The sequence below is a fragment of the Myotis daubentonii genome, chromosome 12 (genome assembly GCF_963259705.1).
Source record: "Myotis daubentonii chromosome 12, mMyoDau2.1, whole genome shotgun sequence".
Classification (NCBI taxonomy): Eukaryota; Metazoa; Chordata; class Mammalia; order Chiroptera; family Vespertilionidae; genus Myotis; species Myotis daubentonii.
The window spans coordinates 60,919,576-60,943,578 of NC_081851.1; the positions used below are offsets into that span (position 1 = coordinate 60,919,576).

At 43.7% G+C, this 24,003-nt stretch overlaps 2 protein-coding genes across 9 annotated transcripts in view; one reads left to right on the forward strand and one right to left on the reverse strand.

The window, feature by feature from the left end:
* DHX57 (DExH-box helicase 57) overlaps positions 1–7,686 on the forward strand; it is a 48,874-nt gene extending 41,188 nt beyond the window's left edge. For 5 of the 6 annotated variants that reach the window (XM_059660044.1, XM_059660047.1, XM_059660043.1 and 2 more), the window contains exons 21-24: positions 57–131; positions 2,738–2,872; positions 3,902–4,102; positions 5,790–7,686. In XM_059660044.1, coding sequence (XP_059516027.1) covers positions 57–131; positions 2,738–2,872; positions 3,902–4,102; positions 5,790–5,933 — 555 coding nt within the window. In that variant the 3' untranslated portion in view covers positions 5,934–7,686. The remainder of the gene's footprint in view (positions 1–56; positions 132–2,737; positions 2,873–3,901; positions 4,103–5,789) is intronic. The other variant, XR_009448006.1, reaches the window with a different exon arrangement.
* A 3,644-nt stretch (positions 7,687–11,330) lies between these two features.
* On the reverse strand, positions 11,331–15,590 carry GEMIN6 (gem nuclear organelle associated protein 6). 3 transcript variants are annotated; one of them, XM_059660061.1, is made up of 3 exons: positions 15,317–15,590; positions 14,832–14,975; positions 11,331–12,034 (listed from the first exon to the last, which is right to left on the reverse strand). In XM_059660061.1, exons 2-3 carry the CDS (start codon positions 14,963–14,965, stop codon positions 11,659–11,661), a joined length of 510 nt encoding a protein of 169 aa, XP_059516044.1. In that variant the 5' UTR covers positions 14,966–14,975; positions 15,317–15,590; the 3' UTR covers positions 11,331–11,658. The 3 variants fall into 3 exon arrangements, with proteins under 3 accessions (XP_059516044.1, XP_059516043.1, XP_059516045.1); XM_059660060.1 differs by having other exon boundaries at positions 14,832–15,037; positions 15,317–15,589; XM_059660062.1 differs by having other exon boundaries at positions 15,505–15,573.
* Between the last annotated feature and the right edge of the window lie 8,413 nt (positions 15,591–24,003).

A 24,003-nucleotide genomic window follows, 5' to 3' on the forward strand; every position in this document is an offset into this window, starting at 1 on the left:
GCACAGACAAAAGTAGTCACATTACTTATGAAATTAATGCTGCATTTCTCTCACAGGCAAATTCAAATGCTGAGAACCCCAAGCTGATATCAGCAATGCTGTGTGCTGCTCTGTATCCAAATGTAGTGCAGGTAACAAAATGCTTTTCCTGGATTCTCCCACAACTTGTCTCACTTGGAGCCAAGGATATAAGTTAAGTCATAGCATTAATCATCTCACACATGCAAACACACACACAGCCTTTTAAACTTAGTGTATATTTCTAAACCTTCACTTCCTTAACCTGTTTAGATGCATTGTTCAAGAACATTTATTGTATAAAATGGGTTGCTTCTTTAATCCTTCTGACATATTATGACATTCCAGGAATTACAATGGACATATATGTTACTTTCTCAGCAAACCTATGCCTAAATAACTATCCTTCTGTGTTAGATAGGAACTTGATTTGACTACATTTCTCTTATGCCCTTTCCCTGGACTAAAATTAGACTAAGAACAAAGTCAAACAAGTCAGTGCTTTGCCATGGACTACCTGTGCCAACACACTTCTGGAAACCCCTTGTTGGGCTCTCATCTGAGTTCTCATTATCCAGTCCTTGTCACCTTAGAATTTGAGTTTGTTGGAGTACTGAATCACTTCTCTTTTAACTTTTTCTTAAATTCTCAGTTGACATTCACTGATTTATGGTTCGTTTTCTGCTTAGTACTTGCATGTTTTTCAAATCATTTGAAATTTATTTTTAAAAAATCATTTGGAACAAAACCATGGAGACAAAAATAAAATCGGGGGTTGGGGAGGTGACGAATAGGCAGAGCATAGTAGATTTTAGGGCAGTGAGAATAATACATATCATAATGAAGGATACATGTCATTATACATTTACCCAAACCCATAGAATATATAACACCAAGAGTGAACCCTAAAGTAAAATATGGATTTTGGGTAGTTATGAGGTGACAAAATTTACTGTCATAAGCCCCCCATAATGAACACTCTCAGACTCTTGGTAGGAATAAAATTGATACATCCTTTCTACATAGCAGTTTCATTTCTAAAGATTTACTATTAAGAAATAATTGCATCTATAGATATAAAGTGGTAATATGCAAATTAGCCAGGTATCACAACCAGCTCAGGAGGAAGCTGCATCACAGCTGCTCAGGAGGAGCTGCGCACAGATGGGCAGGAGGGGACTGCGTGCCACCCCCCCTCAGCGGACACACACCAGGGGTGGGGGTGTGCTCCCAGTGGCCACGGCACAGCTGAGAGCACGCCCCCAGTGGGTGGCAGTGGCGGCAGGAGCGAAGCAGCCTGAGTCCTGGGTGCCAGAGGGAAGCCGGTGCTAGCAGACGGGAAGGAAGGCCTATTCTTGCATGAATCTTCGTGCATCGGGCCTCTAGTATATGCATAAAGATGCATCCAGGGAAATGTTTGCAATTATAAACTGTTAGAATGAACAATCTAAACTTCTAATAATGGAGAGTTTATTGGTAAATTATGAGGTATTATATTGCCATTAAGAATTATGTGTGCCGAAGCCGGTTTGGCTCAGTGGATAGAGCGTCAGCCTGCGGACTGAAAGGTCCCAGGTTCGATTCCGGTCAAGGGCATATACCTGGGTTGCGGGCGCATCTCCCAGTGGGAGGTGTGCAGGAGGCAGCTGGTCGATGTTTCTCGCTCATCGATGTTTCTAACTCTCTGTCTCTCTCCCTTCCTCTCTGTAAAAAATCAATAAAAATATATTTAAAAAAAATTATGTGGGGTTTTTTTTAAAAGGAATTATGTTTTAGGAAAATATTTTAAAACAGGAAAAAGTTCTCAACATATTAAGTTTAAAAAGTATATTTATAGAAAATGATCCTATATTAGTTTCAGTGTATATGTACATTTGTATTTATATTGTGTTTAGTTTTCTACATATAGTCTATAACATAAATCTAACAGACAAACTAAAATTATATTTATCAAATAATACTAGTTATTTCTTAATTATGTGATGATTACAGGAAGTCTTTATTTTCTTTTTTCCTAATATGTTATTTATACAGGAAACATTATTTTTGTAATATATATAATTCATATATGTGTGTGTATACATAGCTTTTCAATTTTTTTTTCAAATGGGCTAATCTGTTTATTCATATGATTTTTTTTTATATTCATACAATGTTTTCTTGCTGTTTTGAAAGGAATTCATTTGGAAATGTGGGATTGAGATTGATAATCATCAGGTTCCAAATCTCTGCACCTGATAATTAGTGCAGACCTGAAATATCAATGTAGTTTCTCCCCCATGTGGCTGCTATGTGGTATAGCTACCCAGTGCTACTCTACCTACATTCACACTTCTTTTTTTTTTCTTTTTTTTCCAGAGAAGGAGAGAGAGAAAGAAACATCAATGATGAGGGAGAATCATTGATTGGCTGCCTCCTGCACGAACCCCAGTGGGGACTGAGCCCGCAATCCGAGCATGTGCCCCAACTGGGACTCGAACCATGACCTCCTGGTTCATAGGTCAACACTCAACCACCGAACCACACCGACCTGGCACATTCTTGATGGTTTGAAAAGAAAAGCAAAAAGTATGCTTATATTGCTTTCAAAAGGAAACTAAGTAATAGAGGGAAGAAACAGCAAAGGCATTCAAACAAGACTGGTTTTGTGCCAAGGAATACATCCTGTAGTGGAAATGTACATTTTAAATATCCATTTTTACAAATACCTGTTGTTTAGGTGAAAAGCCCAGAAGGGAAGTTTCAGAAGACCAGTACTGGAGCTGTCAGAATGCAACCAAAATCAGATGAGCTGAAGTTTGTCACCAAGAACGATGGATATGTGCACATTCACCCTTCATCAGTGAACTATCAGGTCAGAATAGCAGGGTGTACTCACAGTTACATTAGGCAGGTGGGGTGGGAAACACAGTCCCTTAAGTTCTGCCAAACCGTGCTCTATCACTTGCTGTGCCCAGCAGCATCACTGGGGAAGACAGGCAAGCAAACCACCTCAGCTTGGTGACACATGTTATGAAGAGAAATCAGTCATAGAGATTGAGAGATAGGAGAGGGGCTGTTTTCCGTAGAGGGGTCAGGGAAGAACTCTGCAGAGCAAACCATGGAGCAAATCCTAAGGGCAGGGAAGGGCAAGCCATGCAGGTATCTAAAGAGAACATTCCAGCAGAGGAATTAAGTGTGAAGACCACGAGAGGGAGCATGTTGGTGTGTTCCAGGAAGTGCAGTGGGATGATTAGGGTGAGGGTGGCGGGTGAATGGGGACAAGTAGGCAATGGTCAGGTCACGTAGGACCTTGTGAGCCATGGCAGGGATCTGGGATTTTGTCTGTGGGAAATCATTGGAACCGTTTGAGCCCTTAACTGGATTTGTGTTTTTAAACCACCTCTGTGGTTGCTGTGTGGAATAGAAGCTGTAAAGAAGCAAAGGAGCAGGGCGAGTACTTAGGAGGCACTGCGCAAGGGGATGGCTATAGAAGTGGTCAGAACGTGTCAGTTCATTATGTATTTTGAAAATAGAGCATGCAGGACTTAGCAAGGTGACGGGACTTAGCGATGATGTAGATAGAGTGAGGGGGGAAAGTACAATCAAGGATGACTCTTTGGGGTTTGAGCAACGGGGTGAAGGGGAGTGCCGTTTACTTAGATAATGAACACTGCATGGAGGGGAAATCAGGAATTTCTTCTGAACATAAGAAATTTGACGCGCTTATTGGAGCCCAAGTGGAGATGTCAAGTAGGTAGTTGCACATACAAGTCTGGAAAGGTACAGACTGGAGATGATTTTGTAAGTTACCGACAGGTGGTATTTGCATCCATGGGACTGGTGGAGGCCCCCTCGTGTTGCCAGTGACATTGCTGTCATCACCTGAGGTTTTATGCTCCAGGTCAGACACTTTGACAGCCCCTACCTGCTGTACCACGAGAAGATCAAAACTAGTCGGGTGTTCATCCGTGACTGCAGCATGGTGTCTGTGTACCCACTGGTCTTGTTCGGAGGAGGCCAAGTGAATGTGCAGCTTCAAAGGGGAGAGTTCGTTGTCTCCTTGGATGATGGTTGGATTCGTTTTGCGGCTGCTTCGCATCAGGTAAGGACAGATCCATCCTGTGAGTCTCAAGCCATGAAGGGATTTGATAATATGAAGTATAGGGCATTCCTTTAGGGACCAAGGACAACAGAGCTGGTTAAGAGTGAATGATGGGTCTGCAGTGAGATACTAAGAAAGGGTGAGGCTGGAGTGACGCCAGGGGCAGAGCCTTAATAAGGCTTCCGGCAGCACACCTGAGGGGAGGAGCCCAGGCTGGGCTGTTGTGGACGATTCTGGACAGAAGCTGTGAGTGAGGTGTTGGACCTTCCTCACTGATATGTAAATAATGTGCTCACCAAAGAAAAATCAGAAAATATAGATGAGCAAAAATAAATAAAAATCAACCCTGAGTCTACCTCTACCATTAAAAAAACAGGTAATGGATCTGAATTCTTTTATTCTCAGGTATCACTTATGCACTATGTGGAGCCTGCAGAAAACATTTAAGGGGCAATACATATGTTTAAGGAATAAAAACTCAGCTTAACACTTGCATCTGTTAGAAATCTTACATTGCCAGAAGCAAAAACACCAACTCAAACAAAGGGAATATACTGGTGTATTTAACTATAAAGTCTAAGGCAGCACAATCCAATAGAAATATGTGAGCCACTATGTAATTTCAATTTTTGTAGTAGCCATATTTAAAAAAAGTAAAAAGAAGTCAAATTAATCTTAATATATATTAAGTAACCTAATACATCTAAGAGATTTTAATTTCAACACATAATCAATATAAAAACTTATTGAGATATTTTACATTCTGTTTTCGTACTAAGTCTTCAAACTCTGGTGTGTGTTTTACCTTCACAGGACAGTTCGCTTTGGACCAGCCACGTTTCACGTGGTCATTAGATTGACCGCAGGTGACTGCTGGCTGCCATATTGGACAGTGCAGGTCAGAAAGGCCAGGCAGGGAGATTCAGTTCAGCAGCTCAATGGCGATAAAGCCTGGCTGACCTGTGGGTAGCAGGATGGCTGTGGTGGCACCAGGCCTGACCTCATGCAGCATACTGTCCAGAGGGGAGACCAAATCCTTTCCTAAAAGTTCCATTGAACCTTCTCTTCCTAAACCAGTTCTGATGGCCAAAGGACTGTCATGGGCGCTAAGGCCGGAATTACCTGAGCCATTCACCCTGGCAAGGATGGCATGAGCCTGATGGATTTAGATCAGGGTCCAAACTACACGTTGCCAAACAATGGGGGAGGGGCAAGGCGGATGTTGGGAAGACATCTACAGTGCCACTGAAACATCAGCACAAGCAAAGTGACATAAAAGTGTGGTTTTTCTCCCCACAAAAGCATAAAGTGTATCCCAAAGCTAAAAGATTTTTTTAAATTCTCCATTTTCTGGCTTCTCTTCTTGGAGCAAATTATAAAAGTTGGCCAAGCTTTAATGTGGAGAACACTACATAAAAGCCATTCTTTCAATGAGATGGGATAGAGGAGCCTTTTTATATTGGAGCCCATTTTGTATATCAGAGCTCACAGTGAGTGAATGTTCCTTTTGTTGGGTCAAGAACTTTTAGAAGCATTTTTAGAATGAAAATGTATTTAGTTTCCACCCCCACCCCACTAATGAAGTTAAAATTCATACCAGGAGTCTCAAAGAATGATAACGGGCATTTCCTTTGATAATCTCCCTCTCCTGATGGTCACGCACCACTGACATGGCACTCCCTTTTAGGTGGCTGAGTTAGTGAAGGAATTGCGCTGCGAGCTTGACCAGCTCCTCCAGGATAAGATCAAGAACCCGAGCATAGACCTGTGCATGTGTCCTCGAGGATCCCGCATCATCAGCACGATTGTGAAGCTTGTCACCACACAATAAAGACCCATCTTAGGAGAGTGCTTGCTACTCACCTGCTTCTTGTTCACCTGGGAAACAGCAGCAGCACCTCTACCTCGAACTCAAGCTCTGCTGGGCTGGCCCTGATGAAGGAGCCCAGGGCCTGCACTGCCCAGGCTGCCAAGACGCCCATTCCCTTAGGGAAGTTGTCCAGACTGAGCATTTCTAACAGCAGTGGGCACTCCCAGCACAATTGGAGTGTCGTGGTAAGACAGTCTACAGACCCGCCTGCCTGTCTTTTTCCCTGGGACTGTCCTAGAATGAATGAAATGCGCCTGATAACACACAAGTGAATGTGTATTGTTTTAATCTGCATATTCTTTTTCTTCTGCTTTTCACTGGGGTGAGATAAGGGCTTGAGGAGAGATACTGATTGTTTTTTCTGTCATACAGGCTCAACTGAGAGAAGTTAGAACAGAGAAGAAAAAAAATCATGTGAGCAAGAAAGATTAAAATTTCATTGTAGGCAATTGGCTACAGAGTAAACTTGATTTGTGAGGGATTTTTATTTTTACTCATTCAAGGTAAGCCTTAAAAAACAAACTTAATGAGCTCTTAATTGTTATTAAAATACAAGCTGGTCTTATCCAGAACACTCTAATTCTTAAAAGCAGAACCGTCTGAGTGTCTTTATTCTCCTGTAGGTTTTCCATTTAGAAATTACTTTCTTCTGAACTCACCCGGATCTAATGGCCACATTTCACATTACCTAAAAGGAATTTTAATGGTATTCTCAGAGCAAAGTTGGCATGGTTGAGGGAGAAAGGGTTGCCATGCCAGTGTCAGATTTACAGCCATAAAAATGCCTTCCATGAGACTTATTTCATCCACCACTTAGGTTAATGGGGCACTGGCATTTTGAAAAAATAGGAGTACATGTATATTTTCCCCGGGCATTTATCAGTGTGGCCAGGAAGAATCCCAAAGAACTGGGTGGAAAAATATTCCTGTTTGTCTAGCCCTCGGGTTTCATACCATAGCTAACATTCAAACTAATCGAGAAAAACCACCTCAATGAAGGGTGTTCCCTTTTTAAGATTTTATTTTAGTTAAATAAGACTCTTAGACTGTCCAAATTGATCATTATGAGGTGTATTTAAGCACCAGTGCACTTAAGCAGAGTGCAGACAATATCCAAGCCCTGACTTGCTATTGAAACAGGCTCAGATTACAAAAATGATTAGGCTTGGACACTTAGGAGAAATGAAGACTAAAACTGCACTGAGCCTCTAAACAAGTTTTTGAAAGCCGTTTTGACTCTTGGTGCTACAGTGGAGCACACGCTGCCCTAGCAGAGCCGTGGGGACTGGTCACACGTTTGCAGCAGAGCACACAGCTGGGAGCGCGCTGACTACAAAACTTCCGGTTCCAAGGGCTGAGAAGTTGCTCCCCTCAGGAAGCCCTTCTTGGGCTGGTTACTGGCAGCCACATACAAATGCACAAATCCTATCCTTTCATAGGTGGCCAGGATGTGAAAAGGTTGGACACCTTGAATAAGAAAATCCTCACCCCAAAACTCTTAAAATTTATGAGCTATGAAAAAAGATTACTCCTTTGTGATTAAAGGTCAAAATGCAGTAGAGTATTTCACTGTGGCCTGGATTTCTAAGCCCCAACAAGATTGTCAGCACGTAATGTTAATTTTGTTAAGAACTCTGTGGATGTTTTCTTAAATATTTGTTTTACTGGATTCTAGTTAGGGAATCGTATTAATAAAATACTGGCTACAAAATTAGTCTGCACTACTGTTTTGTACTATGTCTCGCTGAGTTCTCAGAAAATTAGAAGAGCTAACCATTCTTACAGAGGTGGTCATAGGTTGACAGAGCATTAGCTCTGTCTTCCTCCTGGACTTCATATCTGGTTAGAGCGTAGGCCTGCGCACGAGAGGGTCACACATTCAATTCTCTGTAAAGGGCACATATCTGGGTTGCAGGTTCAATCCCGGCCCCAGTTGGGGCGCATGCGGGAGGCAACCAATGGATGTATCTCTCTCACATCGATGCGTTTCCCCTCTCTCTCTTCCTCTTTCTCTCTCCCTCTCCCTCTCCCAAAATGGAAAATATCCTCAGGTGAAGACTAACAACAGCAAAAAAGAATTTGAGAAAATTCTATATACAAATAAGAAAAGTGATGCACATATGGGTAGAGATATCTTTAAAATATCCTACCATTAAAAACAAAAACAAAGTCCTGCCATTAAACTTTGTTTTTTAAAGCACTTACTTTGAAAATGTGAAAATAAGTTAAACTGTGCCTTTCGAAGATAGGACTTATATGTGATTCTATTACTGCTAACACTTTCCACTTTGAAACTCGGGTTCTCGCACTTAGGCCCACATGAAAAAGTTTAAAATACACACACACACCCTTACCTTATCTTTGTGTTATCTTAAAAGAGTCCAACCTAGTAGACTTTGGCCAATATACTAAACACAAATAGGGTTAAAAGGAGTATATAGTTCTATAGGTGTATGACCATAAAATGTTTAAATTTAACATCAAGCCTCATTAGGGACTATAATGTCTAGGCTCAGTAACTCTTCTATAGTTTGAACTGGGGAAACCTGTTTTAGGACTTCACTATTAGTAAGATTACCAGATTGAATGTCAAAGATGTGTTCTTGAGAAGACAGGTGTCTTTACAAATCAGGGGCCATGCTGTACAATGGGCACCAAGGGCCTAGCTCAGGGGTGGGCAAACTTTTTGACTCGAGGGCCACAATGGGTTCTTAAACTGGACCGGAGGGCCGGAACAAAAGCATGGATGGACTGTTTGTGTGAACTAATATAAATTCAAAGTAAACATCATTACATAAAAGGATACGGTCTTTTTTTTTTTTTTTTTTTTAGTTTTATTCATTTCAAATGGGCCGGATCCAGCCCGCGGGCCGTAGTTTGCCCACGGCTGGCCTAGCTGCATGAGGAAGAAACAAATCCGGGTTAGAAACCTAGAACAATCCGCAATTACAGACGTTTCTGTTCATGCCACCCTCTGTCTGAAATTCACCTGTGCACTGTCCCATTTAAACTCCAGCTGTCCCCATTATTTCTAGCCCGTAAATCTTTATTCCATCCTTTTGTACAGTAAGCCTGGCTAAGACTGGACTAATTGAAGCATGCAGTCTGATTAGTGAACAAGAGGCCAGTTGTTCAGTTTATACCTAGTGTGTGCTACCTATCTAGTTTGAGACCCATATTGGGACCTCAGAAATTCTTCCATTTATGCCAATATCAATATAACCAACTTAAACAGTGCCGGGAGCCGGTCCATCCTTGCTGTTTCAAAGGACCTGGCATATATGGCATACTGTTCTTAATATGTTTGCTCACCTTCTTGGCACTATGTGTTTTAACCAAGGTCTCCTCTCTGAGAAAGGTTGTTTCCCCAGGTAGGGATTTTCCCCTGAAGTTAGGGAGGGAATAAAACCCCTCAACTAAGTGCCAGGCGGGTAATTAATCACTTTAACTACGAACAATCATGCTTAAGCTACATAATCTTTACTCCCTGGAATGGAGATAAGAAACGCCCTAACCTTTGTAATAGAGATTGATAGGATTGAATCAACTGGTATAAATACAGATGTAACAAGACAGAAAGAGACAGAAAGAAGACAGAACTAAGAAGAGAGAACCTACAGACAGAACCTAGACAGAACCTACAGACAGAAGAACTTCGCTGGAGAGAACATGGCAAAAGATCCTGGACTGAACCTGACTACAGAAATTGGCAAGAGAACCTGACTAGAACCTGGTGACTGAACCTGGCTGGAGAACCTGGACAGAACCTGGCTGAAGAACCTAGCAACCTAGCGAGGGAACATGGCTACAGAACCTCGCTGGAGACCCGAAGCAGAACCTCTCTGGAGATCGAGACCAGAACTTGGCTGGAGATCCTGGCTAGGCTACTGATCAACTGAACGCTGTCTCTGTGTCATTCCTTCTTCGCCGACTCCGTCCACACCTTTGGGGACCCCTGGACCTGCTGGGGCTGGACCCCGGCAAAACAGGTGCCATGTGCCAGTTACCCTAGGAACTCAGGATACAGAGATAAGCAGGGACACAGGAAAAACAGGGTGACAGCCAAAACCGGTTTGGCTCAGTGGATAGAGCATCAGCCTGCGGACTGGAGGGTCCCAGGTTCGATTCCGGTCAAGGGCATGTACCTGGGTTGCGGGCACATCCCCAGTGGGAGATGTGCAGGAGGCAGCTGATCGATGTTTTTCTCTCATCGATGTTTCTAACTATCTCTCTCCCTTCTTCTCTGAAAAATCAATAAAATATATTTTAAAAAGAAAAACAGGATGACAATAAAGTTTACTTGAGGAAATTCATCAGGAACATAATATACCCCCTGCAAGAGCCTCTGAAGGTTCTAAAAAGACTGGATGTGTGGAATCTAATGAACAGAATAAACTGATGAACAAAATAGATCCAGAGACATAGAAGCATGGAACAACTCTGGAATCTGAGGGAAGGTAGGGAAGGGTGGTTGGGTGGGAAGAGATCAACGAAAGAATTTGTATGTATAACCCATGGATGCAGACAATAGGGTGATGAAGGCCTGATTGGGTGGGGAGGAGGTGGCCCAGAACAGGCCAATGGGGGGGAGAGGGGGGCGCGAGGGGGACATATGTAATACTTTCAACAATAAAGATTTTTTTAAAAGACTGAATGATTATGTTGAAATTAAAAGGAAGGGTGCTGCCTGGCCTGTGTGGTTCAGAGGTTTGAGTGTCGACCTATGAACCAGGTCACTGTTCAATTCCTGGTCAGGGCACATGCCTGGGTTGCGGACTCGATCCCCACTGTGGGGCCTGCAGGAGGCAGCCGATCACCGAGTCGCTCTCATCATTGATGTTTCTCTCTCCCCCTCTCCCTTCCTATCTGAAATCAATATACTTTTTAAAAACTTTTAACCAATGGAGGTAGCAAGCTGGATTTGTCCCAAGGGCCCAAATTTTGTTCACCCCTATCCTAGGGAGTCAGGGCCTTGGAGTTGTAATCTAAAATGCCCCTGCAGTCATTCTAGACATGCCCACGAAAGAACCCCAAATAACCTGAGCTGCCTTTCTCGGCCAGAGGCCTCCATCTAGCCCTGGCACTGCCTGGCTCCCGTGGCCAGGTGTAGCGAAGCACACTGCCTGCACTCCCCTCGGGGAAGCCTTAACCTGAGGAATGGGGCCCGGGTGGAGGAACTGAGTTGAATTCAGCTGCAGGCTACTGTCACATTACCCTTTCCTCAGAGATACCAACTTGTTCTGGCTTTGAGGGTTATATGGCTTGTGTGTTAAGATATTTACCACTAGTCAAAACTTTCAAGTTTCAAGCAATTTCATTATTACACACACACCAAAAAAAAAAATTTAGACACATACAGTTAGTGCAAGGGACTAATGCATTTAATATTAAATGTAACATGTTGTGTTTTTCCAAATACATTTCTGCCTAACAAAAATGGAGGTATAGCTCCCTCAGAAGAAAGGACTTAAAATCCTTGTGCTAATTTTGTTGCATGTGATGTTATCCTTGCAACAGTACACTTATTAGCATTCATAATCCGCATCTTTGATTTTTACCAAAACAAATTAAAACACACACACACACTTGTGTGCCTTTAAAGTCCTGTAGTATGATGGCCTTAAAATTCAAAACATTTTATGAAGAAAAAAAGTCTTATTTCAGTGCACCCATAGTTCTTGGGTTCTCACTGGGAAGCTGCAAGATGTCCTTGAATAAGATCCTGGACACGGGACAGAATAATCTCATTAGAACTGCTGCAATTTTCTGGACCATACGGTGGGTCTATAGTCAGGACCCCAGCCACACACAGAGTCCTTGGTGAATCTCCCTGTTCAGTGACCGGGATGTGGTTCTTCTCGAGCCATTTCTTTAGGCTGTTCTTTCTCTTTTCCAGATCCTCAAGGTTGTGTGCCTGACAGTTTCCAGATGTGAACAGATGCATCAGCTTCTCTCTTACCCCTTGGTCCCCTTCATTCACGGTTTCAACAGTCTGCACGGCATGTCCCATAATTCCGGTCACAGACATGCTGCCATCTTCAAGGAAGTTCACGAGGACAATACTTTGGAGAAAAAGTAAGTTCAGAGATTTGCAAAAGAAAAACCTAAAGGCCCATAAAACTATGGAAGAAGCAATGGAATAAGAGGCATTACCTCCAGCAAGTCATTAGAATAATAGGGAATGGTCTTCCCTGTTTAAAATTAATCCTCTCGCCGAAACCGGTTTGGCTCAGTGGATAGAGCGTGGGCCTGCAGACTGAAAGGTCCCAGGTTCGAGTCCGGTCAAGGGCATGTGCCAGGGTTGCTGGCACATCCCCAGTAGGAGATGTGCAGGAGGCAGCTGATCGATGTTTCTCTCTCATCGATGTTTCTAACTCTCTATCTCTCTCCCTTCCTCTCTGTGAAAAATCAATAAAATATATAATTTATAAAAAAAAAAATTAATCCTCACCACCAGATGTTTTCACTTGTTCAGTAAGCATTCACTGAGAGTCCTAAACATCTAAACTTTCTGTCCAGCCTAAAGAACTCATTGTGAAAGGCAGTGAAAGCATTACTTCAAGAATTATAAATGCTTTAAATGTGTATTAAAAAGAAGCGAGGGTACAGATTTAACTTTTAGAATTAAAAAAAAAATTGAATACTCCCCTTCAAAGCAGACCAAAGAAAATATCAAAGCACAAAATTAATAATTAAACAAGAGTAAGAGGATGAAAGCCAAAAATTGGTTCTTTTTTTCCCCTCACCCAAGGACATTTTTCCATTGATTTTTAGAGAGTGGAAGAGAGGGAGGGAGAGAAACATCAATGTGAGAGAGAGACATGGATTGGTTGCCTCCTGCACTGGGGTTGAAGCCTGCAACCAAGGCACATGCCCTTGACCGGAATCGAACCCGGAGCCCTTCAGTCCACAGTCCAGTGCTCTATCCAGTAAGCCAAACCAGCTAGGGCCAAAAATTGGTTCTTTAAAACAAATTCACAAAACTCAGCAAGATTAATAACAAAAAATAAAGAAGGCCCTGGCCAGGTAGCTCACTTGATTAGAGCGTTGTCCTGATACACCAAGGCTGAGGGTTCACTCTCCGGTTAGGGCACATACAAGCAATCAATAAATGCATAAATAAGTGGAACAATAAATCAATGTTTCTCTCTTCCTTTCTCTTTCTCTACAATCAATAAATTTTTTTAAAAATATATTTTATTGATTTTTCACAGAGAGGAAGGGAGAGAGATAGAGTTAGAAACATCGACGAGAGAGAAACATCGATCAGCTGCCTCCTGCACATCCCCCACCAGGGATGTGCCCGCAACCCAGGTACATGCCCTTGACCGGAATCGAACCCCGGACCTCTCAGTCCGCAGGCCGACGCTCTATCCACTGAGCCAAACCGGTTTCGGCCAATCAATAAATTTTTAAAAAATTAAAGAAAATACATATAAATCATATTAGGAATAAAGCATTATAAAATATTAACACATTTATGCTAATAATTTTGAACTTAAAACTTTCTGGAAAATATGTTTCTACTATTGACTCAAAAAAAAAAAAAAGAGAGAGAGTGTAAGTAGTCCTATAATCTTAAAATAAAAACTAAATAACTAGTTTAGCCCAACCAGTGTGGCTTAGTTGGTTGAGCATCATCCCATGCACCAGGAGATCACAGGTTTGTTTCCTAGTCAGGGCACATGCCCAGGTTTTGGGCTTGATCCCCAGTAGGGGGCATGCAGGAGGCAGCTGATAATACATTTCTCTCTCTCCCTCTCTCTCTCAAATCAAATCAGTAAAAATTAATAAACTACATCCTAATAATGCAATAAGCTCAACCCAGAATGTGTTCAATTCTATCAAATACTCCCTTTCTTCAACAAATAGACATGAAAACTAAAAAGAGAAACTGCACACTTATAGATTAAGATACTTAAGAGACAGCTATACCCGGTTTGGCTTAGTGGATAGAGCGTTAGCTTGCAGACCGAAGGGTCCCAGGTTCGATTCCAATCAAGGGCACGTGCCTGGGTTGCCGGCTTGGTCCAACATGCGGGAGGCAGCCAATCGATGATTCCCTCTCATCATTGATGTTTCTATCTCTCCCTCTCCCTTCCTCTCTGAAATCAATAAAAATATATTTTTTTTAAAAAAAGGTACTTAAGAGACATATCAACCAAACTGATAAACCAATATAAAGATACTTTGAAGACAAGTGAACCTGAACTCAGAGAATTTAGCTAATATTAAAATTATTACTGTTCTTAAGTGTTATAATATTGTGCTTACATTTATTAAAGAGTCCCTATCTACTAAGAGATATTGAAGTACTTATGAACAAAATTTATATGCCTACAATTGGCTTTAAAATACATGGAAGGAGGTGTAAGGTTAGTGTGTGTTATACCATGCTCTTTATATTTTGTGTTATGTTTAAAATTTTACAATAAAATGTAGTAAGAAAAGAAATGTCTCCCCCATTGGTGTGGCTCAGTAGTTGAACCTCCACCTATGAACCAGGAGGTCACTGTTTGATCCTCGGTCAGGGCACATGCCCGGAGTTGCAGGCTCGATCCCGTGTGGGTCATGCAGGAGGCAATGATCAATGATCAATGATTCTCTCATTGATGTTTCTCTATACCTCTCCCTTCTTCTCTGAAATCAATAAAATATGTATTTTTTAAAATGTCTCATTTCTACTAACTTGGTTGGTCTGACAAGGTAATCCATAGGTAGAGCTGCACTTAGATTCAAAGACAATGAAATTCTTATATGGGAATAATTAGCCTTTCATTATCGGCTTTCGGAGTTTGTATATAAGAGAGGCAGCACAAAGGGGTGTCATGATTTCAGGGAAGCAGGACCCATACTCACTTGGCAGAGACGGGGTCTGTGGTTAAAACCCATCCTTTATAGTCCTTCTCACTCGCTGTCACTCTGACTTCTTTGTAAGTGTAATCTTGCCATTCTAAGGGCCCTCTCTTCGTCCATTCATTCACGGCTGCCATCTGGCTAGATCTAAAACCACCATCAGTTCGGGTTAATACATGTTCCACGCCAGCAAATCCCTAATCTTCATCCTAGAGGTAAAGAAATCCTGTCATTTGCCTCAAGATCCATATCAGAAAAACTGTTAACACAGTATTTACTCTTCGGTCGGAAAGCCGCCGCGTGGCCGCCTGGGTAACTTCGGGCCTCCTCCTAGTCCACCCATCCCGGTCCAGGTCGCCGCCTCGCGGGCTCTCAACGCCCGTCTGCGGAGGCGCAAACCCTTCAACTCTGCTCTCCTCCCCCGGAGGAGCTCGCTCCACGCCACTTTCCGCCAAAAGCTGAAAAGGGAAACTCGGCTAGGCACCCACTCGCTCGCTGGCTGTGTCTGCAGGAGCTCTCCGGCCCGGATTGGTCTTCGGAGGCTGCAGAGACCGGGCGGCGGCAGCGAAGGCTGCAGAGCTCAGACTCCTGGCCTCTCCTGCAGCCGCATGGTACCTAGGGCCGTCCTCAAGCCAGGTGGTCCTTAACGTCTAACCCTCAAAAACGAGACAAATACCGGTTAAAACTGTGGGCAGCGCCCAGGACTCGGCAACCACGTTAAGAGGAAGGAGTCTCTACCCGAGCGGAGCCCGCCGAGGCCCGGCATGCTTTGCGCCGTGTCGTCACTTCCTCCCCCCAGAATTCTCTGTTTTGTAGTCCCTGGTTGTTATCAAACCCAGAAGTCTGAGAGCCGCGGCCCCAGAGTGCCGGAGGCTGGGTGCAGGGTGTGGGCAGGGGCTGAGATATTTTTTGTGTAATAATAATAAGCCTTCTTGTTCGCTGGGGCCACCCCTCTCCACTGCCACGGTGGATATTTCAAAAAAATATTTTTAAAGAGGAAAATGCTCGTGCCAGGTCCTCGTTGATAGTAGAAATGGAATTCCTCCACTTTGCCATGGATTCAAAGCACATGGACCCTCCAGGTAAATCCTAAAGCTCTGGGCGTGTGAGGTGAAAGTGCCTTGGACAAAAGCGGCAGAGCCCAGGCATTTCTTGTCTGCTCTGTGTAAGGCCGTTAAGGCGCCTGCTCCTTTGGGGTGTGTCTTCGGTGCAGTCCTGCAGGAGGTGCAGAAGCTGGAGAGAAAAGCACGGGGTTTGGGTGAATGCCATCTAGCCAAAAACTCGCTACAAACGCCCCCGCACCCAAGTGGAAAAGTGCAAAAGACGAGTTCCAACCACAGGTTTCTGGACGCGTACCTCGTTGGCTCCTGGTTGGATCCTGAAAAGTGATACGAGGTGAACACGAAAACTGAATTAGAGGACTGTTAAACCACGATGTAGCCCAGCCACGTGGCGCAGTGGTTGAGCTAGCGTGAACCAGGAGGTCACTGTTTGATTCTGATCAGGGCACAGGCCCGATTATGGGCTGGATCCCCTGTAGGGGGGCGGGCGTGCAGGAGGCAGCTAATTCTCTCTCATCATTTATGTTTCTCTCCCTCTCCCTTCCTCTCTGAAATCAATAAGAATTTTTTTAAGAAAAACACATACACACAGTGTAGAAAACATTGAAAATTAACCAGCTTGGCTTAAGTTACCCCTTTTAAAGTGGAGACAGAGCAATTTCTTTCCCTTCTCTCCATTATCTCATTAGTCTCCTAACTAAAGGCTCATTCTCAGCATCCCTGATGCAAATCCTCCCTAACACAAGTTCTCAGTAGCCCCCTCTTCTGTAGTCTGTACTGACTGAGATGAGATGGTACATGCCCTTTCCCCAGCCCACCCTCATACCAGTTGGTGTCCCTTCTCTCTCATTCTCTCCTTTTCTCCCTCTCTTCCCAGTCCCTCTCCCTCCATCTCCTTCCTAAGGTCTGTCTCCCACTCAAACCTTCACACACACACACACACACACACACACACCCGTAATCCCTTCCTCTGCCAATACTAAAATGGTTTATTTTAGGTTGTGGAGTATATTTTAATTTTAGCAAGAAATATTTCTTGCCCAGCCGGGTGTAGCTCAGCAGTTGAGCTTCGACCCAGGAACCAAGATATCACTGGTTTGATTCCCAGTCAGGGCATATGCCCAGGTTGCAGGCTCCATCCCCAGTGTGGCTTGTGCAGGAGGCAGCTGATCAATGATTCTCTCTCGTTATTGATGTTTCTATCTCTCTCTCCCTTTTACTTCCTCCCTGAAATCAATAAAAATGCTTTTTAAAAAGAAATAATTTTTAAAGAAAAGTTTCCTAAATGCCTTGATAAGTTTAAAAATTGTCAATAGTCTTATATTGTTCACTGTTCTTTATCATGGTGCAAATATAACCCTGACCTACCATGGCTGAACTGTCACAAATTTCATTATTGGGTGGTCTTAAAAGTAGGTAAAAAAATGAAGTGGGAATGGGATGGTAATTTACCATATTTTCCATGCAAGGTAAGGGCAGAAAAAAATAACCCCAGTCATTTTGACCCAAGACTTTTTAATGTTCTGGCTTTTTCATTTATTCAGCAAGTAGAACCTGTTAGAAACATCTATTTGTTGTTGTTAATCTTTACCCAAGGATGTTTTTCCCATTGATTTTTAGAGAGAGTGGAAGGGAGAGGAAGAGACAGAGAAAAGCATCAATGTGAGAGACACATCAATTGGTTGCCTCCACACGAGGCAGGGGATCAAACCTACAACCCAGGTGTGTCCTTGACTGGAAAACGAACCTCGACCCTTTGGTAGGTAAGCCAGCAGTCTAACCACTGAGCAACCGGCTAGGGCTACAGTGGGTTCTTTTGAGCCACTTTAATCTGGTTCCTGTGCACTCACACTGGCTTTAGGACTTTGGAAGTCATTTGCCTTCTTAGAGTTCTTATCTATAAGCTACATGTGGGATTAGATGGCCCAATATCCTCTCAGCTCTAAATTTTCATGACTAAGAGTCCTTAGTAAGCCCTGTAAACCCTCTAAGCTAGCGGTTCTCAACCTGTGGGTCGCAACCTGCTCCTGCTCCTGCTCCTGCTCCTGCAGTTCAAAAGAAGCAAGTTGCCAGGAGCCGGTCCATCCTTGCTGTTTCAAAGGACCTGGCATATATGGCATACTGTTCTTAATATGTTTGCTCACCTTCTTGGCACTATGTGTTTTAACCAAGATCTCCTCTCTGAGAAAGGTTGTTTCCCCAGGTAGGGATTTTCCCCTGAAGTTAGGGAGGGAATAAAACCCCTCAACTAAGTGCCAGGCAGGTAATTAATCACTTTAACTACGAACAATCATGCTTAAGCTACATAATCTTTACTCCCTGGAATGGAGATAAGAAACGCCCTAACCTTTGTAATAGAGATTGATAGGATTGAATCAACTGGTATAAATACAGATGTAACAAGACAGAAAGACACAGAACTTAGAAGACAGAACCAAGAGAGACAGAACCTAGGCACAGAACCTACACAGAACGTTCTCTAGAGACAGAAGAACTTCGCTGGAGAAAACATGGCAAAAGATCCTGGACAGAAACTGGCCTCAGAACCTAGAGACAGAACCTAGCGAGAGAACATGGCAAAAGATCCTGGACTGAACTTGACTACAGAAATTGGCAATAGAACCTGATGACTGAACCTGGCTGGAGAACCCGGACAGAACCTGGCTGGAGAACCTAGCGAGGGAACATGGCTACAGAACCTGGCTGGAGAACCTGGAGAACCTAGCAAGAGAACATGGACACAGAACCTGGCTGGAGATCCTAACCAGAACTTCGCTGGAGATCCAGACCAGAACTTGGCTGGAGATCCTGGCTAGAGATCCTGGCTAGGCTGCTGATCAACTGAACGCTATCTCCGTGTCATTCCTTCTTCGCCGACTCCGTCCACACCTTTGGGGACCCCTGGACCTGCTGGGGTTGGACCCCAGCATCTGCCCTACTTATCCTCTATGGCACATCTTTTTAATCTAACTTCTGTACTATCCACCTTCTTACCCTACTTATCCTCTATAGGGGGGTCTGTAGCACCCTGGTGGAGTCCTATCCGTCCTGAGTGTGGGGGTTCTCAATGGGGGGGAGCTTACCTAGGGGAATCCTGTTCCAGGGGTTCCCAAAGGTGTGGACGGTGTCGGCGAAGACTATCCACCTTCTACGGTGGAGTCCGATCCATCCCGAGTGCGGGGTGCTTACCTAGGGGTCCCTGTTCGGGCGCCAGATGCTGGGGTCCAACCCCAGCAGGTCCAGGGGTCCCCAAAGGTGTGGACGGAGTCGGCGAAGAAGGAATGACACGGAGACAGCGTTCAGTTGATCAGCAGCCTAGCCAGGATCTCTAGCCAGGATCTCCAGCCAAGTTCTGGTCTGGATCTCCAGCGAAGTTCTGTGTCCATGTTCTCTTGCTAGGTTCTCCAGCCAGGTTCTGTAGCCATGTTCCCTCACTAGGTTCTCCAGCCAGGTTCTGTCCAGGTTCTCCAGCCAGGTTCAGTCACCAGGTTCTAGTCAGGTTCTCTTGCCAATTTCTGTAGTCAAGTTCAGTCCAGGATCTTTTGCCATGTTCTCTCGCTAGGTTCTGTCTCTAGGTTCTGAGGCCAGTTTCTGTCCAGGATCTTTTGCCATGTTCTCTCCAGCGAAGTTCTTCTGTCTCTAGAGAACGTTCTGTGTAGGTTCTGTGCCTCTTGGTTCTGTCTTCTAAGTTCTGTCTTCTAAGTTCTGTGTTCTAAGTTCTGTGTCTTTCTGTCTTGTTACATCTGTATTTATACCAGTTGATTCAATCCTATCATCTCTATTACAAAGGTTAGGGCGTTTCTTATCTCCATTCCAGGGAGTAAAGATTATGTAGCTTAAGCATGATTGTTCGTAAAGTGATTAATTACCCGCCTGGCACTTAGTTAAGAGGTTTTATTCCCTCCCTAACTTCAGGGGAAAATCCCTACCTGGGGAAACAACCTTTCTCAGAGAGGAGACCTTGGTTAAAACACATAGTGCCAAGAAGGTGAGCAAACATATTAAGAACAGTATGCCATATATGCCAGGTCCCTTGAAACAGCAAGCATGGACTGGTTCCCGGCATAAACCAAAGAGAATGTGAAAAATTTGAGTGATGCAATGACATAATGAAATTGGTGTGTTAGAAGGATACCGAGAAATTGGATGTGGGGGAAAATAGATAGGGACATATAGAGCACATACAGCATGAAACTGTGTAAAATGTAGCCTCTCTACGCAACAAAGCAGTGGTATTATTAGGTTGGGTGCGGGGGGGGCGGGGGGAGATTCCAGAACCACTTTTCAGTTGGAATTCCAGTTTATGGGAGGCAGTATCTCCAAATGAATTCATTATCATGCCTCCCCAACCTTGCCCAGAGGGGAGATTTTATAACCTCAGAGCGGGAAGATGATTTTCTCTGGCAGTAGAATGAAGATAGGACTTCCCTAAAATGAAAGTGCTTTGAACAGGCTTTGTGAACTCTAATATACTAAACAAATGTACCATGTGAAAGTTTAGAACGCTGCTACTTTGTACGCCTTCAAATATGCCCAGATAATATCGTATGGCTAAAAATCAGTGCCATTTTTTTTTCCATTGATTTCTTCTTATTCAATGAGGTAAACAATCTCAGTAGGAAGAATATAGATTTTACATAATTTTATTTTGATTTGAAAAAAACAAAGTGGGATTAACCGTTTTTATTTTTCCCTGCAATTGTCTTGGAATAAAAAAAAAGGATATCCAACCCTAGCCGATTTGGCCCAGTGGATAAAGTGTCGGCCTGTGGACCAAAGGGTCCTGGCTTCAGTTCCGATCAAGGGCACCTACATATGTTGCAGGCTCTTCCCTGGCCTGGGCCCTGGTCAGGGCGGCCCATGCAGGAGGCAACCAATTGATGTGTTTCTCTCACTTTGATGTTTCTCTTTTTCTTTCCATCTCTCTTCCACTCTCTCTAAAAATCAATGGAAAAATATGCTAAGTGAGGATTAAAAAGAAAAAGAAAAAAGGATATCCACTACTGAGTTCCTAAAATTATAAAGAAATTTAACACTGTGCAGATATTAATCCTGGGCCAGTTCAAGGCCAGAACCTGGGCTGTGGGGTAGCAATTTCACCAAGGAAAGTCAATCACAAGATTTCCTGTTAGATCTGCAGTCTTTTCCAAGTGATTCCTTATTCTCATTGTTGCCTCGTCACCTTTTAGCTGTGCCCCTCCGATACTATTTGGTAGCCTACTGTTATTTACATATGTGTTGGGGCAATAACCTCTGGTCGGTTCATTTAACAATCCTTCCCCACAACCTCCTGATTAATGAGGCCTGACTGCTAAAACTCACTCTGTTCCCTTTGTAGGCAGAAGTGGCCATAGAAATATTTCAGGCCAATGAGATACACATGGGCGTTCCTAGGAAGGCTGTCTCTTCTGAAGTAAAAAATGCAAAGCCTCCTAAGGAAAACAAATCCTTTCTTGTCCCTTCACCGTTTCTCCTCCGGGCTGCCTGGCTTGGACATAGGTTGCCCTGGAGGGGCGGCAACCTCTTTCCACCATGAGGAAACATGCATTGTTTCCTGTAGAGAAGGCCTTATGCCAAGCAGAAAAATACAAGCTAAAAAGAGCCAGACCAGACCTATTTCAGGTTTCTTTTGTTTGGGATGAATAAACTCCTGTCGGTTTAAGCAGCTGCTTTCAGTGTTTCCACTCCCAAAAAAATATTTTCCTAACTTGTCTCCCCAGGAAGGTCCTCAGGAGAGAGACCATGCTTTATCTTTATGTCCTCAGTACTCTGCTCAGTGCCTGCACATAGCAGGCATTCAACAGATATTTGTTTAACCCATTAATAAATTTTCTATTCATTGTTAGAAATTAGGGCAGAACACAAAATCATAATTTAGGCAGGGAGTTACTTATTTCATAGGTGACCAAGATAAAATAAGAACAGAAAAAGCAAAAAATGATAATGAAAGAAAAAGCAAATAACCAATCAAATTTTAGATTGGCGAAGCAGGTAACAAGGAACTTTTGCTTTTTCCAAGAAAATAATTTAAATTCTCTTCACTGAGGAACAATGTATTATTATTCTTATTAATGATAATAAATGTATAGTAACTCAGTCTTAACACAAGAAAACCGTGAGATAGGAACTATTATTATCCCAATTTTACAGCTAAGGAACTGGGACCCAGGAGGCCCAGGACCACACAGCTAGTTATTGACACTGCTAGGATACAAATCTAGGCAATCAGACAGGGCCTGCCCTCTTAACCACTCTCTGGTCCCATCATCTATACTAATAAAGGGGTAATATGCTAATTAAACCGGTAGACCTTCCAGTAGACCTTCCGGACGCCCTTCCAGACAAAGCCATGGTGACAGGGCCGAGGCAGAGGTGGTTAGGGGCGATGGGGCTGGCAGGGGAGGGCAGTTGGGGGTGAGCAGGCCGGCGGAGGGGGCAGTTAGGGGCAAGCAGGTCAGTGTGAGGGATAGTTAGGGGCAAGCAGGCAGGCAGGCAGGTGAGCAGTTAGGAGCCAGCAGTCCCGGATTGTGAGAGGGTGCAGTCCGGGCTGAGGGACAACCCCCCTCCCGTGCATGAATTTTGTGCACCGGGCCACTAGTTATTAAATAATGATGAATAACTCAAGTACAATTGTGTGCCTGAAAGTCATTTTTAATTAATGAGGAACATGTGTTTCAACCTAAGCATTTCTAAATCTGTAATACTAGCCCCAGGATGTGCTCCCAGTGGGTTGTTTAGACACCCAAAGCATTAAGATAATGTGTTGTAGCAAAGCAAACTTTCCCAGCAACTTCTTTTCCACGGGTGGCTGGCTGCACAGAGGATACACTCAGGCAAACTTAATGGTCTAAAAACTAGGGACTGGCAGGGGTGGATGGGTGGATGGATGGGAAGAGATCAAAGAACTGGTGTGCATATATGCATAACCCATGGGCATAGACAATAGGGTGGTGAAGACCTGGGGGGTGGGGAGCTACAAGGGGTCAATGGGGGGAGGGGGGGCCGAAGGGCACATATGTAATACTTTCAACAATAAAGATTTAAAAAAATTAAAAACTAGGGACTGATTTTATCCTTAAGGTGGGTAAAACAATACCAAGCCCCATGCCTCTGTTTACTTTCAGATTAGCCCACTAACAAATGATGCAAGTGGCTTAGTTACATTGAAAAGCTGGTTTTAAGAATGACACCTTAGGGAGAGCAGCTAAAGGGAGGGCTAGTGGTAACTAAACTCTCTTGTCTTTTTTTTCTACCCACTGTATTTATCCTCTTGGCTCCCTCCAATTAACTTCAAAGGGTTTATAATGTGCGTGTGGATGGGGGTGAGGAGGGCTCTTTCTTTTCTGTCCTGCTGTAAACTATAGCCCCGTGTTTGAGCTTCCTGATGACAAAAGGTAAAATATACTACTGAGCACACAGAGGGAAAATATCCTCCCTGATATAAAAAGCCAATAAAAATTACTGAGTATGAGGGAAAACCATTCAGAGTCTATGCTTTTCAGTTCATTGTTTTGAAATGTCAGTAAGACTTTAAACTTTTCTCTCTCTTTTACCATTAAATAAAAACATTGCAGGGCACTGGGATTCCTAGTGTAGCTACTTTTGCTATTTTATTTGTGAGTTGTATACATTTATATATATAAAAGCCAAGCAACCGGAACAACAGAACGCCTGGAATGACCAGTCGCTATGATGTGTAGCCAACCAGCCCGACTGGGGCCCCAATTGCCCCCACCCCAACCTGCGCAGCCCCTCCCCCAAGCTGGCCCGGCCCCTGATTGGCCCTCCCCACCCTGATAGGGGGCGGGGTCAGCCAGAAAACCTCCCACGTCCCCTCCCCGCCCCCCCCCAGACTGGCCCCAATCGGCCCCCATCAGGGCAGGCTGGCCAGACCCCTCCCAGGGCCTCTGGTTATCTAATGAGATGTTCAAAAAATATTTTTTGAAACCTGGCCAGGTGGCTCAGTTGGTTGGAGTATCAACCTGTGTGGGTTCAGTTCCCAGTCAGGGCACATGCCTAGGTGGGGGCATGTACAGGAGGCAACTGATCAGTGTTTCTCTCTCCCTTCCTTTCCCTCTAAAATAAACATATCCTCAAGTGAGGATAAAAATATA